The sequence below is a fragment of the Moschus berezovskii genome, chromosome 13, assembly GCF_049115385.1.
Source record: "Moschus berezovskii isolate FMDL1 chromosome 13, NW_MosBer_1.0, whole genome shotgun sequence".
Lineage (NCBI taxonomy): Eukaryota > Metazoa > Chordata > Mammalia > Artiodactyla > Moschidae > Moschus > Moschus berezovskii.
In genome coordinates, this window is record NC_142472.1 from 85,525,713 (window position 1) to 85,542,866 (window position 17,154).

General features: G+C 39.5%; 1 protein-coding gene across 2 annotated transcripts in view; it reads right to left on the bottom strand.

Moving 5' to 3' along the window:
• Nucleotides 1–17,154, bottom strand: part of DIAPH3 (diaphanous related formin 3) — a 582,052-nt gene that overhangs the window by 543,668 nt on the left and 21,230 nt on the right. Inside the window, exon 2 of one of the 2 annotated variants that reach the window (XM_088842794.1) lies at nucleotides 8,619–8,651. The exons of the other annotated variant lie outside the window; for it this stretch is intronic. Coding sequence (XP_088698920.1) covers nucleotides 8,619–8,651 — 33 coding nt within the window. The remainder of the gene's footprint in view (nucleotides 1–8,618; nucleotides 8,652–17,154) is intronic. 2 annotated transcript variants of the gene reach the window in all.

Here is a 17,154-nt window from a genome sequence, read left to right on the forward strand (position 1 = left end):
TATGGTTTTTCCAGTAGTCATGTATGGATGTGAGAGCTGGACTATAAAGAAAGCTTTTCGCTGAAGAATTAATGCTTTTGAACTTTAATGTTGGAGAAGACTCTTCAGAGTCCCTTGGACAGCAAGGAGATCCAACCAGTCCATTTTAAAGGAAATCAGTTCTGAATATTCATTTGGAAGGACTTATGCTGAAGCTGAAACTCCAACACTTTAGCCACCTGATGCGAAGAGCTGACTCATTGGAAAAGACCCCTGATGCTGGGAAAGGCTTAAGGCGAGAGGAGAAGGGGACGACAAAGGATGAGAGGGCTGGATGGCATCACCGACTCGATGGACATGGGTTTGGGTGGACTCCGGGAGCTGGTGATTGACAGGGAGGCCTGGTGTGCTGCAGTCCACGGGGTCGCAAAGAGTCGACACGACTGAGTGACTAAACTGAGTTGAACTGAATATTCAGAATATCTCAAAGTTATATTTATCCACATCTACTTAAAGTACAGTTTCTAAATACATATACCCAAATATTATACTACTATATGCTTGAAAGGAAATATAAATTAGTTCTATAAATGTCACATTATTTTCTAGACCTAGACTAATAGTGCCCAAAGATTACCTGAAAATATCAACAATTGCTTTCTACTTGCCAACCGGACACAGGCACTGTAATCCATTCCAATGATATTCATGAGTAAAATCATTAGAAAGAAAAAAAAAAAAAATACTACCACTCCTGCCAGTCTATATTCCAACCTGTCCTTTGAAACTCAGCTGAAAAAGTCACCTTCTCTGTGAAGTTTTCTCCAAGACCAAAATTGACCTTACCATTCACCATTCCGGCCCACTACAACTATATACTGGTTTTATACACAAGTTTTTTTCCTCACTGTTCCCAGAGGGCAGAGACAGATTATTCATCTTTGCATGCCTAGAACAGTACCAAGCCCTCAATAAAGGCTCCATGAGATAAAAGGATGAATAAACAAGTCTGCATACCCTACTACATCTTAGCATACTCAACTCTGAGAACTCTTGATCTTATTTCCAAGTTCCTACTGATTTGAGGAGGAGCTCTCTAAACCAGCCCATAAATATTTAAAAATCCAAGATAGCACTGAAGTGTTACTACTGAAAATCTAAATACAGAAAGTGCTAATTAACTCATATTAAGCTGGGAAAGACTGGGGGCAGGAGGAGAAGGGGACGGCAGAGAGTGAGATGACATCACCGACTCGATGGACATGAGTTTGAGTGAACTCACTGAGAAGACTCATTCCAATGACTGCAGGAGAAAAGAAGAAAATAAGGAAACATACTTCCAGATTTTACACTGGTACTCTCAACCAAGACAGGGACAGAGCTTAAGTGGTGGTGTAAGTCTCAAGGCAAAGATCATGCTCCCTGGGGCCAGTCTGCCCATTTTCCCGGCTGCTTCACATGATACACAAGTTACTCGCACTCTCTTGCCTTGGTTTCTTCATGTTTGAAAACTGGAATAGTAACAAGGCCTACTCAGAGGCTTGCTGTGGAAACTAAATGTGTTTATAAAGCTAATATTTGGAATGCTACCTGGCACACAGCTAATAAACAGTCTTCACTATCACTTAACACACCTTTTTCCAAGCAGCAGCTGTGTTTTTACATTCTCTGAGTAAATTCTCCAGCAACTTACTTGACTCCTGCTTGCTGACTGAGAGATGCATATCAAGTTAGAGAAGCAGGGTCCTACATAGAGGCCTATGTGCCACGGCAAAAAGCTTTAGGCTTGACCTATAGGTAAATGTGCAACTACGCAGTTACAAACAGGGCAAAGTATTGTCAGGCATGCAATTTATATAGGTCATTCTGGTTGCTGTGCAAGAAGCTGGCTTTTTTTTTAAAGTCAGATTTTTTTTTTCCCCACATGGTGGATCTTAGTTCCCTGAACCAGGGATCAAACCCATGTGCTCTGCAGGGAAAGCGCAGTCTTAACCACTGTACCACCAGGAAAGTCCCCCAAGAAGCCGGCTTTTTAGGAAGCAACAGAAAGTTGTGAGAGTCCTGACGAAACCTTAGAAGGATGAAGTTACCTTCTATGAAAATACAGGAACAGAAACATGCTTAAGAGGGAAGTGACAAATTTAATTTGGGACACAGAGTTTCACATAAAAATGAGACATCCATCTGAAGGTATTCAGTAGGCCAATGCTTGGATGCCTCAGCTTGAGGAAAAGTCACAGACAGATATACACAGAGGCAATCACCCACGCCAAGCACCAGAGACAGAGAAGAGTAGAGTGGCTGCAGGAAAGCAAGCCGAGAGATGACAATAGTCTAAGAGATGCGTAAGGCTAAAGGCAGAGGAGACACACACACAACAGAGACAGAGAAGGAAAAGTCCGAGGGATAGGAAAACCGATGAAGTTTGGTACCACAGAAGCCAAGAAATCTTTGTTCTTCAAAAGGGAAGGAGATAACTATCAGGCAGAGCAGAGAAATCCATTAAAAGTCCAAAAACTAAAAAGTAATGAATATTACTGAGGATAAAAAGGATCATTTCATAATGATAAATTGAGACAATACAAATGTATATGCACTTAATTGCAGAGCTTCGTAAAACATGAAGCAAAAGTTGAAAGAACTAAGAAGAAAAATTTAAGAATCCAAAATTATAGTTGGAACCTTCAACACTCCTCAATAATTGTTAGAAAAAGCAACAGAAAATCAGAATATAGAAGATGTGAACAAAACTATCAACCACCTTGGCGTATTTACTACTTATAGACCAATTCTAACAAAAACAGAATACACATGGAGCATCCACAAAGACAGCCCACATTCTGGGGCAGAAAGCGAGACTCAAATTGAAAAAGACCGAAATCACACAAAGTACGAAATCACTGGTCACAAGGGATTTAAATTAAATCAGCAACAGAAAGATACCAGGGAAATCCTCAAATATTTGAAAATTAAACAAGATATATCTAAATAATAAATGGGGAAAAGAAGAAATCAACAGGAAACTTAAAACTATTTCAAATATTCAGAAGATTAACAGCTAAAGTAGTTCTCGGAAGGAAATTTACAGCATAAAATTCTCATTAGAAAACAAAAGTTCTCAAATAAATTATTTAAGTTTCCACCCAAAGAAGCCATTAAAAGAATAAAGCAAAAGTATAGAAATAATAAAGATAAAACAAATAGATGAAAATAAAAGAACAATAAAAAAAATTAGTGAGACCAAAAACCAGTTCTTTGAAATAATCAGTAAAATTGATAAACCTCTAGGCACACTAGTCAGGGGAAAAACAGAAGACAAATCACCAATATCAGAATTGGAAAAAGAGGAAATAAATACAGATCCTACATAAAAAGACAAGGAAATATCACAAATAATTCATAATTCAACAACATAAATAACATGAAAAAAATTCCTTGAAAGATAAACTACCAGGTCTCACTCAAGAAGAAATAGAGAATTTGAATAGTCCTGTATTTAGTAACAGACATTTCATCACAAACAAGAAAGGAATGGCAAATAATCACATGAAAAATGTCCAACACCATTAGTCACTAGAGGAAATAATGTGTCAGTATCTTATAGAGTTAAACCACACAATTCACCCTCCAAAAAGAAAACATATGTCCAAAAAAAAATTGAGTTCAAATGTTCTTAGCAGTTTTTCATATTAGCCAAAAACTGCTAACAACCCATACTGTTGAATATATAAGCCAACTTTAGTATTACCGAACAAGGGTAATTACCATTTAGTATTACCATAAAAAGAGCAAATTTCTAATACACCCAAATGTTAGATGAGTCTCAAAAGCATTATGTTAAGTAAAAGAAGCCAGACACAATGGCACGATGCAATGTGACGCCATTTAAATGAATTCTAAAACTGAAGCACTGGATAGCTCAGAAAACTGATTAGTTTTTTCCAAGAGCCAGGAAGGGTGAGAAGAACTGACTGCAAAGGACACAGAGGGACTCAGAGCGAACACAGATGTGATGGCAAAGTTTTTTGTCATAACTGCAGTATATGCATGATTGTATACATTTGCCAAAAATGCATACTGCACTTTTAAAATTAATGCATTATATGGAATCATATCTCATTTTTTAAAGTGCTTATTACTAATTACTAATGTATACTACCTAATTTAACTCTTTAAAAAATCCCTATAAACAAGGATGCCAAGGCTCAAAAGCCCCGCGACACACTCAAAGTCGCACAGCTGGTGCGTGGAGGGCTAGCATGCTCACATACCACACATACCAACACATACCCACGTGGACTGAGCAGACGCTCAGAGAGCTCGGGACTTCCCCTGGCTGCGGGACCGGACATGTCTGTTTTGCTAGTCCTAACTGTAGACTATTTGGTGTCATGAAGTCAATTTAGTGGACTGGATCACCCTTCTTTTTTTTTATGGGATGGATATGGGTAAAAGGAGTAGAAAGGAAGGGAAAGAAAAAGATCAGAGTTCATTAGGCTTTGTTGTTGTTGTTCTGTTGCTAAGTCGTGTCCAACTCTTTGCGACCACATGGACTGCAGCACACAGGCTTCCCTGTCCTTCACCACCTCCTGGAGTTTGCCCAAATTCATGTCTATTGAGCCAGTGATGCCATCCAACCATCTCACCCTCTGTCGTCCCCTTCTCCTCCCTCCTTCAATCTTTCCCAGCATCAGGTTCTTTTATAAAGAGTCAGCTCTTCGCATCAGGTGGCCAAAGTATTGGAGCTTCAACTTCAGCATCAGTCCTTCCAATGAATGCTTGGGGTTGATTTCCTTTAGGATGAGCTGGTTTGATCTGGTTGGACCATTACACTTAGAAACATTAAATATAGGTTCTGAAAAACTTTTGTTTCAACAGAGAGAATCTGTGTATGTGTGCAGGGCTACAAACTAAAGTGTATTTCTTACTGTGGATCCTAGTCAAAAAAGCTTGAAAACCGTTGCTGCAGGCCACACAAGGGATTACAATAGTAATGCTGGCTCTAGCGAGATAAAAGGAGAGAGGAACATCAGCAGGAGGACTGCACTTTAGACAAATGGTTCTGAAGGACAAGTGAGAAAAACGCAGGTCAAAAATAACCCCTACCCCACAAAAACACCCAGGGACACTTTGATGGAAAACTTAGCCTGGTGACGTGCACATTCAATTTCATCCAGCTTACCTTTCACACTTGGCCCCTCACTGTCCTCCTCCCAACCTTTTTGTCTCTACAAGGAAACCTTTCTTTTCAACACAGGTATAAACAAAAGAGTGTTGTAAGCTAAATTACTTTTTTCACCTTTATATTACCCTAGCACCTTGAACAGCATTTTACACACAGTAGACACCCAGATATTCATAGAACGAACACTGTTTAAAGTATATTAATTCTGCCTATGGACCTCATGCTACAGTAATACTCCGTTCTCTTAATCCAACAGTGTCCTGTGAAATTTAATTCTGACAGTAATTTAAGAAATAACCTTGAAATGTGAAGTACTTTTGCAGGTCTTTAACAAAAAGCAACCTAAGATGAGTTTCTAAACATTAGTGTTTCCCAGGATGTCTCAATGTTTTTAAAATATTGTTATTTAAACACAAGACTACAGCAGACATCATTCCTATATGCCTTCTCCTAAGTACTGCCCCAAAAAAATCTATTCATGTCAAGAAGTTCTATATTAAAGATATACATGCAGCACATGTTGCAGTGGTGGGAAAGTTTAATTAGAAAACACATTGCTAGACTACATCAAACATCAGTGGCAAATGCTTCCATGTGCTGCAACTCATCAGAAATAGTTTAAAGAGCCCTCAAAGTATCCAGCTATCCTTTCTCTCCTCAAATCTCTGCACGATCTATGACACACAAACCCCTGTAAGATTCAACTGCAAATGAATCGGTCATACTACCACTCTGTCCACATGGGGAAGTATGTTTTTAAAGCATGTAAATAGGGACAGAACTGAAGGCAGCAGCTCAACATACTTGAGCTTAAATGAGACTCACCAAAACCCTAAGAGGAAAGCAGACAAAGTATAAAATTAGTCCTGCTTTGCGTGTAAGTGAACCATCCAAGTGCCCTGCCACGGTCACAGAGCGGAGAAGTGGTGAAGTAGTGTCTTCCAGTGAGAGACTCCTGAGTCCACGTCCACTGCTCTTTCCACAGGGCAGCAGTCAGCAGTGGCTGAGAAGGGGCTGACTCGGGGGCTCCTGCTCAAGACAACCATGCTTATTCTCTGGCCTCCACGACCCTGGGCCAGCTGCCGAGACTAGCCGGCCTGCTTGAGCCTCCCCTGGGAGAGAAGGGGAACAAGGAGCCATCTAAGGTGAAGGCAGGGGACAGTCAGTGACCCAGGCAGGCAGTCGGAAAGGCTGAGGGCAGGTCCTTGTCAAAGCCGCTCCACCATGTGGAGAGCCAAGATCCATCTCTGGAAAGCCTGCCGGGACCAAGTCAGGACCAGATGCAAGACAAACACAATACCAGGTTAGCAAAACCGTGACTTACTCTTCCATTTGTTCAACAAACTGATGAAAATACTTAACATGTGCCAGACAACTTGTCTGAAAGTATTAACAACATACTTTCTCAGTCTTCAAAAGATTTAAACTAGTGAGAAAGATCAGAAACCATATACTGCTTTGACAAAAATATGCACAGGGTATGGCAGAGCCCAAAAGTTCTGACCTTACCAAAAAAGCCAAGGGACAAGGAGAAGGAGAAAGGCGAGGAAAAGAGCCAAGAGGGAGAAAGTCTTCCCTGAGGAGGAGCCCATTAACGAACAGAAAATCAAAGTACACTGGCTTCCAGCGCAGCAGGCTGAAGCCACTCTATAGCATGACCCTGATTCTAGAATGTGGGGTAGAGGCTGGGTGGTGGCAAAGCGAAAAGACAGAGTAACAAAACAAAGATAAGGGCGGGATCTGAATGAAAAGAGGGAAAAAAACATAGAGTGCCCATAAACTATGAACAAGCCTCAAGAATATCATCACACAGAACGCATTCAGCAACGGAAGGAAGCAATGACACAGGCCACGACATGGATGCACCTTGAAAACATGATGTCAAGTGAAAGAACTCAGTCATGAAAGTGCAACCGATTCCATTTAAATGCAATGTCCAGAAAAGGCAAATCTACAGACAGAAAATAGACTGGCCATTGCCTAAGGCTAAGTGAGTTGGGAATAAATTGGGAGTGACTGTTTATAGGTATGAGGTTTCTTTTTAGGTGATGAAAATGTTCTAAAATTGATTGTGGTGATGGTTTTACAATTCTGCAAATATATTAATACTAAAAAACCACTGAACTGTCCATTTTAAATGGGTGAACTACATGCTATATGAATTATATCTCAATGAGGCTTTACAAATACACCACTGTAAATTCTCATAAAAGATCACACATAATAATCACACATGGTTTTACTGTCGGCCTTAAGAAGTCATCCGAAAGCTAAGCCAGCAGAGCAAGTGTGTGGGTTTGGAGCGAGGAGGAACAGGACTTCAGCCACAGCTACACCACTGCCAGCCATGCGCGTGTGGGCCAGCCACCTACTTCAGCTGCCTGAGCCCCGCTGTGCTCAGCACTAAACAAGGACATCACCCACCTTGCAGGGTGAGAAGTTATACCCAAAATCTGCACTACTGCTCAATATTAACACCGTTTTGAATATTATCCTATTAAAAAAATGTTATCCAGAGAAGCTTATATAAATATCCTTTCCTTAGATTCTACCCAGAGAAGAAAAATGTTGAATTCTAATTGAGTTTTTTAAATCGTGCATGTCCAGATCTATGTCTCATTCATCTTTGTATGCCCCCTGAACCACGTGCCTATGATGGTACTTTGGATATCGAGGTGCTGAACAGTTTTTGAGTGCTCACTGTATTCTAGGTACTGTTTCACATTTGACATAAAGTGAAGCTTAATTCAAACCCTCGTTATCAGAGTGCTGTGCTTGGCCCTATATCATGCTTCTTTGTTATTGATGTTACTGTTTATCTGGGTCTTGTCATTCTTTAACAATAACCTAGTGTTACAGTCAAAAAGATATTTCTCAGAAAATTTTATTTGAATATATAAAAATCTATAATGGTGCTATGAAGTTTTAAGTACTTATAAGAAAGCTCATTATTTTCAGCATGCAGAATATAGGGTAAGGCATATCCAGTTCTCTCGTTTTTAAACAAAACTTAAAGAATATATCAGTGATATTTTAGTCTGGTTTACTTTATTTAGTAACTACGTATTTTTGAAAAGCTGACATATCTTTAGCTAATTTTTTGTACCTCTCTTTGAAGTGTGCAATTCATCCCCAAAGAAAGAGAACTGATTTGAATGATTCCAAGGTAACTAACAACTTGTGATTAAACAAAAATTTTAAATGAACATACTGACTAGTCCCTTTTACAATTCAAAAGCAACATGTAATATATTTCACCAGTTCAACCTTTACTTTAAACAGTCCATTTACAGTAAAAAGTGTTTATTTATAAAGAGTCTTTATTGTATAAAGAGTCCATTTCCAAAACATGCAGTTTGCAGCAGTCTTAAAGAAAGGTGTTAGTGAAGCACGCCATCAACATAGCAGGGTTAGTTAAGATTTATAACAAAGGAAACCTCAAGGATCATCTTACCATATCATCCGTCAGTGTCCTGATATTTAAATGCTGCAAATGAAAGAAATCAATCATATCAGTAATTTATAACAGCTTTTTTAATTTTAGTTAATAGAGTACACTTAAAATTCTACAATGTTAAGTTGAATATAATTAAATTCCTGACAGTCTAATAAAAATGCATTATATAGTTTTAATCACTTTCTCAAAAAAATGCATTATATATTGTTTTAATCAATTTCTCAAAAAGATGGACAAAAGTTACCTTGAATGTGATAGTCTCCTAAAATTTCTTGGCTTTGTAAACCTCACAAACTAGAAACCTCACTGTGGTATAATAAATATATTCTCCCAAACAACGGTATTAGTTACCATTAAGTATACAGACTTAGATGGCAATGGATGCAGGAATTTAGATCAGATTTTCAGAAAATTTTTCAAACGATAAAAGTGAAACTTTAAATCTTCCATTAGCATGCAGCATAATAGATAATGAAGTACTTTGCTGGCTTAATTAACTTAAACAATTCCAATAACAGAGAAGACAGTACTGGAATGACTATTTGCATCTTTAACATCAGTTTGATTTATCACCAGTGGTGACAGCAGACACTTTTCAATTTCATTGCTACTTCTTTGAGAACCCTTTTGCTGATTTCCTTGCTAGACAAACACTAGGCCACTTTAGAAAGTGAATAAATTGGTTTCCTGCAAAGTGGAGCTCAAGAGCAAAATTAAGCATTTGGGGGAAAAACAATCCAAGTTTTTATAAATTCTGGAGTTTTGGAAGATCTTGTACTCAAGTAGCTGAAGTCAGTTTCCACTTCTTCTTCTTATTCATTGTAGCGTTTGACCTTTTAAATGGTAGTAAAACGGTCGAGCACATTTCCTAAAGAGGAAATGAGGTCAGGTCTACGATAAGTATAAAAGGACATAGAAAGTGAAAGTGAAGTCGCTCAGTCATGTCCGACCCTTAGCGACCCCACGGGACTGCAGCCTACCAGGCTCCTCCATCCATGGGATTTTCTAGGCAATTGTACTGGAGTGGCTTGCCATTGCCTTCTCCGATACAAGGACATAGGTTAGCAATAAATATCTAATCCTGGAGCTGGAAATGGCAACCCACTCCAGTATTCTCGCCTGGAAAATCCCATGGACAGAGAGAAGCCTGGTCGGTTACAGTCAAGGGGTAGCAAAGAGTCAGATACAACTGAGCAACTAACTCTTCATCATCTAATGGAATAAGTGGCACGGAGGTAAATTCAACATTTATTGACAGAATGAAATTTATCATTCATACTTGTACATAGTAGAATTCACTGTTATGCTCACGAATCTATTCTCAATGACAATTCAGATTGAAAATCTGTACAGCATAAATCAGTACCCTAGAGTCTTCTCCCTTTCAGAGATTCTCTTTCTCATAGAGAAGGAGAAACAGGGACGGAAGAGGCCCAGCATGAGCTGAGTGTACACCAGAGAGAACGCAGCCGGACAGGTGAGCATACCATTAGGCTCCAGACTGAACTGCTGGATCAGCAGACCACATACTCTGAACTAGGAGCAAATAAGCAGTAATACTGGATTAATGAAAGGGTAATGTTGAAGCCTGGGCTGTAAAATTTACAGTTAATCACTACGAACTTCAGCATTGAAATTAACAAGTACACACAGGGGTCTGTGAGAGCGGGAGTGGCCCTGAGGCGCGAGAGGCCACAGTCTTGGCCCAGAGACCGGGACTAGAATTAAACCTAGGTCCACCTGGCTCCTGAGTTTGCAGAGAAAGGAGCAGAGGCAAGCCTGTGTGGGGTCCCCTCCTCTAACTGCCAGCTGTACGTGTGCCCTCCCGCCAGCAGAGGCTTCCAGCCGACAGCACTTGGTTAACCACATGTGTGTGTCATCAGCAGCTTCAGTCGTGTCCGACTCTTTGCGATCCTATGGACCATAGCCCATCAGGCTCCTCCGTGCATGAGATTCTCCAGGCAAGAACGCTGGAGTGGGCTGCCATGCTCTCCTGCAAGGGATCTTCCCGAAGAAGGAATCCAACCCATGTCTTTTATGTCTCCTGCATTGGCAGCAGGGTTCTTTACAACTAGCGCCACCTGGAAGTATCAGCCCAATCGCAACTCACATCACACCTGAAATGGATCATTTCAAGTTCACCTGAGAAGAAAAAAGGAATAGAGCCAATTTCTGATACAACAGCATTCTAAGTGGTCTAAGGCTTGAAAAGGGAGGCTTAATGAAAAAGCATCATGCTGAAGTCCTATTTGGGAGAGTATGTCTTAAGACAGTGAAACATTGTTACTGACACAAACGAAAAATTCCAAAATGCCATTTTGAGTTGTCTGAAGAAAATGCAATGAAGTGACGTTAAAGGAGAGAGAAAAAACGACAGAAGCATACAAACAATTTTAAGAGAAACGAGACCAGGACCTAGGCAAGATTTATGAGCTAAAAACAGAAGATCAAGTATTGTACAGAAAATGTAGAGAATATAGGTTACACGATGTAAAATTCAGACCTTGTAAATAAACAAGAGGACTATTTTTACCTACCTTCAAAGACCTAAAAATAGGACAGCCTTTTAAACTAAAGTTGGACTCCTAACTTTAAGAAAAATAGTTGCTCTTGAGTAGAAACAAGACACGTACGGATTCATTTTTTGGTAATAGTTTTTTTTTAATGTCGTTAAACTATTTCATTGAGGGTCTAGCAACTCAATTAGTTTGTTAAATGCTTGGCCTGTTCTTCAAAAACTATACAGGCATGCATGTTAAGTCCAATTACAAACTATATTATTACAGACAATCTTTCATAAAAAAGAACATGTGATGTATTACAACAGAATTATAAGGCTTACATAGAAAAGTCAAAGCTTGGGAAGGGGAAGTTTAACAGCCTGAGACGAGCAAGAAGCTTAGGTCAGGTTCCCGATTCCATCTCTCCTGGAACACACTGATCTATCTGTTCTCCCTCCAGCAGGAGAAGCCAGCAGGCATGGCGGCAGCAAGTTCCAGGGCCCATGACAGGACAAGAGATGCTGACTTAAAGAAAGCGCATCTGAAAGTGTTGGTTGCTACATCAAAACAGTAAAGACAGAATAAGCTCTACTTCAAGATTCAGCTTACAGCAAACAGAGATTATACAGCTATTTGTTCAGCCAACACGCAAACTGAAACAAACCACTAAAGACAAACTAGCTCTAAAAAATCTGAGTAGATAGAAAGGTGAGTAATTTCTCCTAAAAACGTAACTGTCTGATCCCAGTCCATTTCAAACATGATGAGGGGTGGGGGAGGAGAAATACTAAATATTTAGTGAAAAAATGTACAGGTTAGATCAAGTGGCATCTTTTGTAGGATCTCTGAAAACCAATTATTAATTCAAGTTTATTATAAAGTTTGCTACTGCTAGGGCTAAGTCACTTCAGTCATATCCAACTCTGTGTGACCCCATAGATGGAAGCCCACCAGGCTCCCCAATCCCCTGGGATTCTCCAGGCAAGAACACTGGAGTGGGTTGCCATTTCCTTCTCCAATGTGTGAAAGTGAAAAGTGAAAGTGAAGTCGCTCAGTTGTGTCCAACCCTTAGTGACCCCACAGACTGCAGCCTACCAGGCTCCTCCATCCATGGGATTTTCTAGGCAAGGGTACTGGAGTTGGCTTGCCATAAAGTTTAGGTTATGTCAAAGTCCTACCTGTTTAGATTACAGATTTATAAAAAAGTGGAGAGAGAAGGAGGGAATGACATAAAAGCCTCAGATAACTGCAGAGTTCTGGCTTTGCTTCTCTAGATACAAAACTAGAAGGGTGACATCCTTAATTAAAAAAAAATACTTTATATTATATTATTGCTCTTTTACTAGTACATAAAATACTGTTTAAATGTCTGGTTAACCAAGACACTTAAAGAAATGAAGAAGTATTTCTGTTTCATAGCTACCAGCATGCCCCTGAGTACGTTGTCTGGTGGCAAAAACAGGAACGGCCCCATCAATCCAGTTTATGAGCAGAATTTGCTGACATCCACACCAGAAAGGAACCAGAAACATAAAAGCACTAGTAAATGAAATCGAATAGGAACACTTTTAAAAATAACAACCTGATAGCAACATTAGGGTTGTATCTGTGGGATTGGGAGAATAAAGTTAAAAGCACCGAATGTTAGACCTATTAAAGCATTTACACCTAGATGTGGCTTTATGACCTTTTAGTTCCATTATCTTGCCTATGATTCTATAGGTGTCAATGCTTTATAATGGGATAATAAAAACAAAAGTGGTGATAATATCAAAAGACAAATAACTCTGAAACCAGGACCACTGGTAACTGGTTAAGGTGTGGTATTTGCACACTGGGAGTCTCTTCCTCAGCCAAACCTCAAACATCTTCCTGTGGTCTGATGTATCTCAAATTGCTAATTCTATTTCTTCCTAAAAAGCAAGCAGCTCTGCATATAGACAAACCTTCTACTAACGACAGCTCCTAGGATGAATGGTCAACAGGATCACTCTGAAATTGAAAGAGAGAACAAGTCTTTAAATATTTTCTTCAAAAGGACATAAGAATCAAAAAGCTGGGGCGGGAGGGTGGGGACATAGAAACACAGAACACAGGTTTCTATATTCCCATTTAAGCAAGGCATCAAAACCTTTATTGAAGACAGCACATGCTGTCAAAAACCAGATCTAGAGCTTTCAGAGTACTGTGCAAAACGCTGTCGATATCAAGAGGTACGAAGAACAGTCCTTCTCCTACCAACTTAGTTAACAAGTTACAAAGACCAAATAAATTATATAATACAAAGCAACATACAAACCTCTGAGGTTCATATGCAATGAGAAAAAGATTCCAAACTGTAGCCCAAGGCTCTTAGCAAATTTTACATTTTCTTTCATTGGTTGGCACTTGTGGGTTAGCAGGGAGCAAGGGATCTGTCTACTGATGTCCTCAGACACATGAAGGCCCACCAGGCATCAAGCTGGCAGGCTCAGATCACTGTCAGCAGAGTCAGATCGTGGAAATATTTTAGAACAATTCCAACAAGCTATTGCAATTAGTTCTATTAAATTTATACCGCTTACTTGGCTCATTATGAGAAATTACCAACAAGAGGAAAACTGTAAGACTGAAGTCTTCAAATATAAGTGACTCAGACCTAATTCTGATAAACTTGACCATCCAGACCAGCTGGTTTTCAGTTTGTTAGTGTGCACAAGAAACACACCAAGACTTGCTTTGTAAAAGCAGGTGACAGGCCTCAGCTTTGGCAGGTCTAGGGTGGGCCTGGGATCCTGCCCAAGAGAACACTGCTGCAGTGAGCCCAGGACTCCATTCCACCACCATCAGCATTAAGCATCCCCGGGGCGGCATACAGACCAACACCTGTCCCACGGCCCGTTTAAAACCCATGTCCCTGAAACAAATGAACAGAAGGGTGCAGAGAAGAAGCAGATGATTTCAAAGTGACAGGGAGTCGGTAGTTGGGGACCCATTAGCACTGATTTAAGAGAATTCAACAATATCTGGGTGCAGGATGAATTGCCAATTGCACTGTTTATTCAAATACTTAATCTCTTTCTAAGGTAAGATACGGAGAAGGCAATGGCAAGCCACTCCAGTACTATTGCCTAGAAAATCCCATGGATGGAGGAGCCTGGTAGGCTGCAGTCCGTGGGGTCGCTAAGGGTCGGACCCAACTGAGCGACTTCACTTTCACTTTTCACTTTCACACATTGGAGAAGGAAATGGCAACCCACTCCAGTGTTCTTGCCTGGAGAATCCCAGAGACGGGGGAGCCTGGTGGGCTTCCGTCTACGGGGTCACACAGAGTCGGACACGACTGAAGTGACTTAGCAGCAGCAGCAGCAGCAGGGTAAGATAATTCAGTCTCATAAACATATATTTAGTACCTAAGTATCAAGGACTGTTCATTATATCAAACCACAACATGACACTATTTGCTTGAAAAAATGGGTGACAGGTTCTGACCAACACAACAAAGTTACACCTTGAGGGCAAAGGGCCAGGCTCAACCCTCTCTTAATCAAAATCTGCTCAAATTTTTTTAAAGTCCAGATTATTCCCTTCCACTAAAGCAGTAATGAAAATGTATTTTAACCTAGTAACATTTCTGGTCCACACATACCTGTCTTTATTTTAATATCAATGCTAATTATAAAGTATAGAAATGGGAAATGCTACCACTAGCAACCGTGACACTAGACACACCTGTGGATAAATCCAAGGGTCATCTCCCAGGAACCACATGATACACCTAGAAAATATCGTTCTTCAAGGGCTCCAGTATCTCAGAAGGGTTCAAAAATAACACTGAAGCTTCCCCAACCCTGAGGACAAGAGCAGAGCTGGCTCTTTGATACTACAAAGTAAAGCTTTTTTCAGTCGCCTCACTGTTCATGAGGTCATTTTTGTAGTTTGGGGTAGAAGAAAGTGAGTGAGGCAATGTTAGAACAGGTAAGAAGCAGAAAAAAAGCTCACCAGCCCCTTCATCTGTTCCTTTACTCAAAATCGTAATCCTGCCTATTTCAGGACGATGAACACCTGTCTGTTGTCCATTATCTATGGCTTCAGCACTCTCTCACCCTCTAGGAAGCCAAACCTGCCTTCTCCATAACTCCTTTGTAAAAGACCATATATATGGAATTTAGAAAGATGCAAATGATAACCCTGTATATGAGACAGCAAAAGAGACACAGATGTATAGAACAGTCTTTGGGACTCTATAGGAGAGGGTGAGGGTGGGATGATTTGGGAGAATGGCATTGAAACACGTATGTTGTCATATGTGAAACAAATCACTAGTTCAGGGTCAATGCATGTTATAGGATGCTCGGGGCTGACATGCGGGGATGACCCAGAGGGAGGATAAAGGGAGGAGGGAGGTGGGAGGGGAGTTCAGGAGGGGGAACTTATGTAAACCCAGGGCAAATTCATATCAATGTATGGCAAAACCAACCAATATAATATTGTAAAATAATTTGCCTCCAATAAAAAATAAAAAAACTACAAAAAAAAAAAAAAAGACCAGCTTTCAGGAGGAGGCATCATTCAACCATTTACACATGTGAAAAGAAAAGATTCATTTCTAAGAGGGCACAAGGTTTTCAAAAGGTTCAAAAGTCTGCCACGTAACTGCAAGAAAACAACTACCTCTCCAGAAAAAGCAATTCTCAAATTGCTGCTTGGCACTCTCACCTGGATTACACATCACAGGGGCTGAACACCTTACAAGTCTTGTTTTATTCTAGCAGAATTCTAGTGTTCCTCTTCCTTCAAAGGGAAAACCTAATGACTAATCCTAGGAACACAGGTTTCATATCTATTTTAAGATATTCTCTTCAGCTGTTCCAATTTCTTTCACCTAAACTACCCGATCAGAAACTCTTCTCTAATGGGTCCAGGAAAAGACAATTCAAACCCCTGAACCCCTTTATAAGTAGGTCGTGTTCCAGGTCATGAGAACTGAAAACCTTTTTCACCACCTGAAGAAGGCTGGGTATGGGCTGTCGGAAGATTTTAAATGGTCCCAGAGATTCCAGGATCAGCCTGAAGCTTATCCAACTACTAGGGTATTTCTGAGACTGCCTCATCTCTTAGATGTCACGCACAAGACACAAAGTTAGACTGGATATTCCTGAGGCTCATATGGTACCAAGCATCAGTGCATCTATTATTTGAGAAGGATTTTATTTGTTTACATTCTAACATCACCATAAATAAATTTGGTTAAACCATGGAGAACAATTTTGGTGAAATAAATCCAATGTTCAAACTAAGAATTCTACTAGTAATTATTCTTTAACCTAGTAATTCTATTTCTAGAATCTATACAGAGAAAATAAGAAATACAATCAAGTATTCTTATATACAAACATGTATATATCACTACAGGGTTATTTTAGATAACCAGAATTGCAATCAACCTAAAACTCAGAATATGAGAAAGAGTAAATAGATTACAGTTCTGCCATAGGGAAAATGCTTATAATATAATGTTACATGAAACAAAGTTGAAGTAAAATTGCATTTGCAATATAGTTCGAACTTTGTTAATATATATACTTATGAGAAAAAATCAGACAGGAACCATCGTTAATTTTATCTGTCTGAATTGTGGGATTTGGAATTTTTTTATTTTTACATTTTTTCTGTATTTCCTCAGTTGTCTAGAATGAGCATATTTATTTTTTAATGAGAAAGTTTTTTAATTACTATGGATAATACTTTTCACACCAAGCAGAAAATGTAGATTAGTTCCTTTTTAAATAAAAATGTTATGTATCAGACAGTAAAAGAAGAATAAAAATATAATAAATACTGTGAACAGCCTTTTTAATAGGCTGAGTTTCTGGATGCATATTTTCAAATATGTCAGAATACATTAAGCACGTTATTCATTTGTTTTCTAATCCACATATATAAATTAACCTATCTCAAAAGGCTCCTTGGTTTTGTGAATTATTGATGCTGTCACCTGCTAGAGACTTAATTTCAAGAAAAATATACGAATCACTACATCACAAGCACAA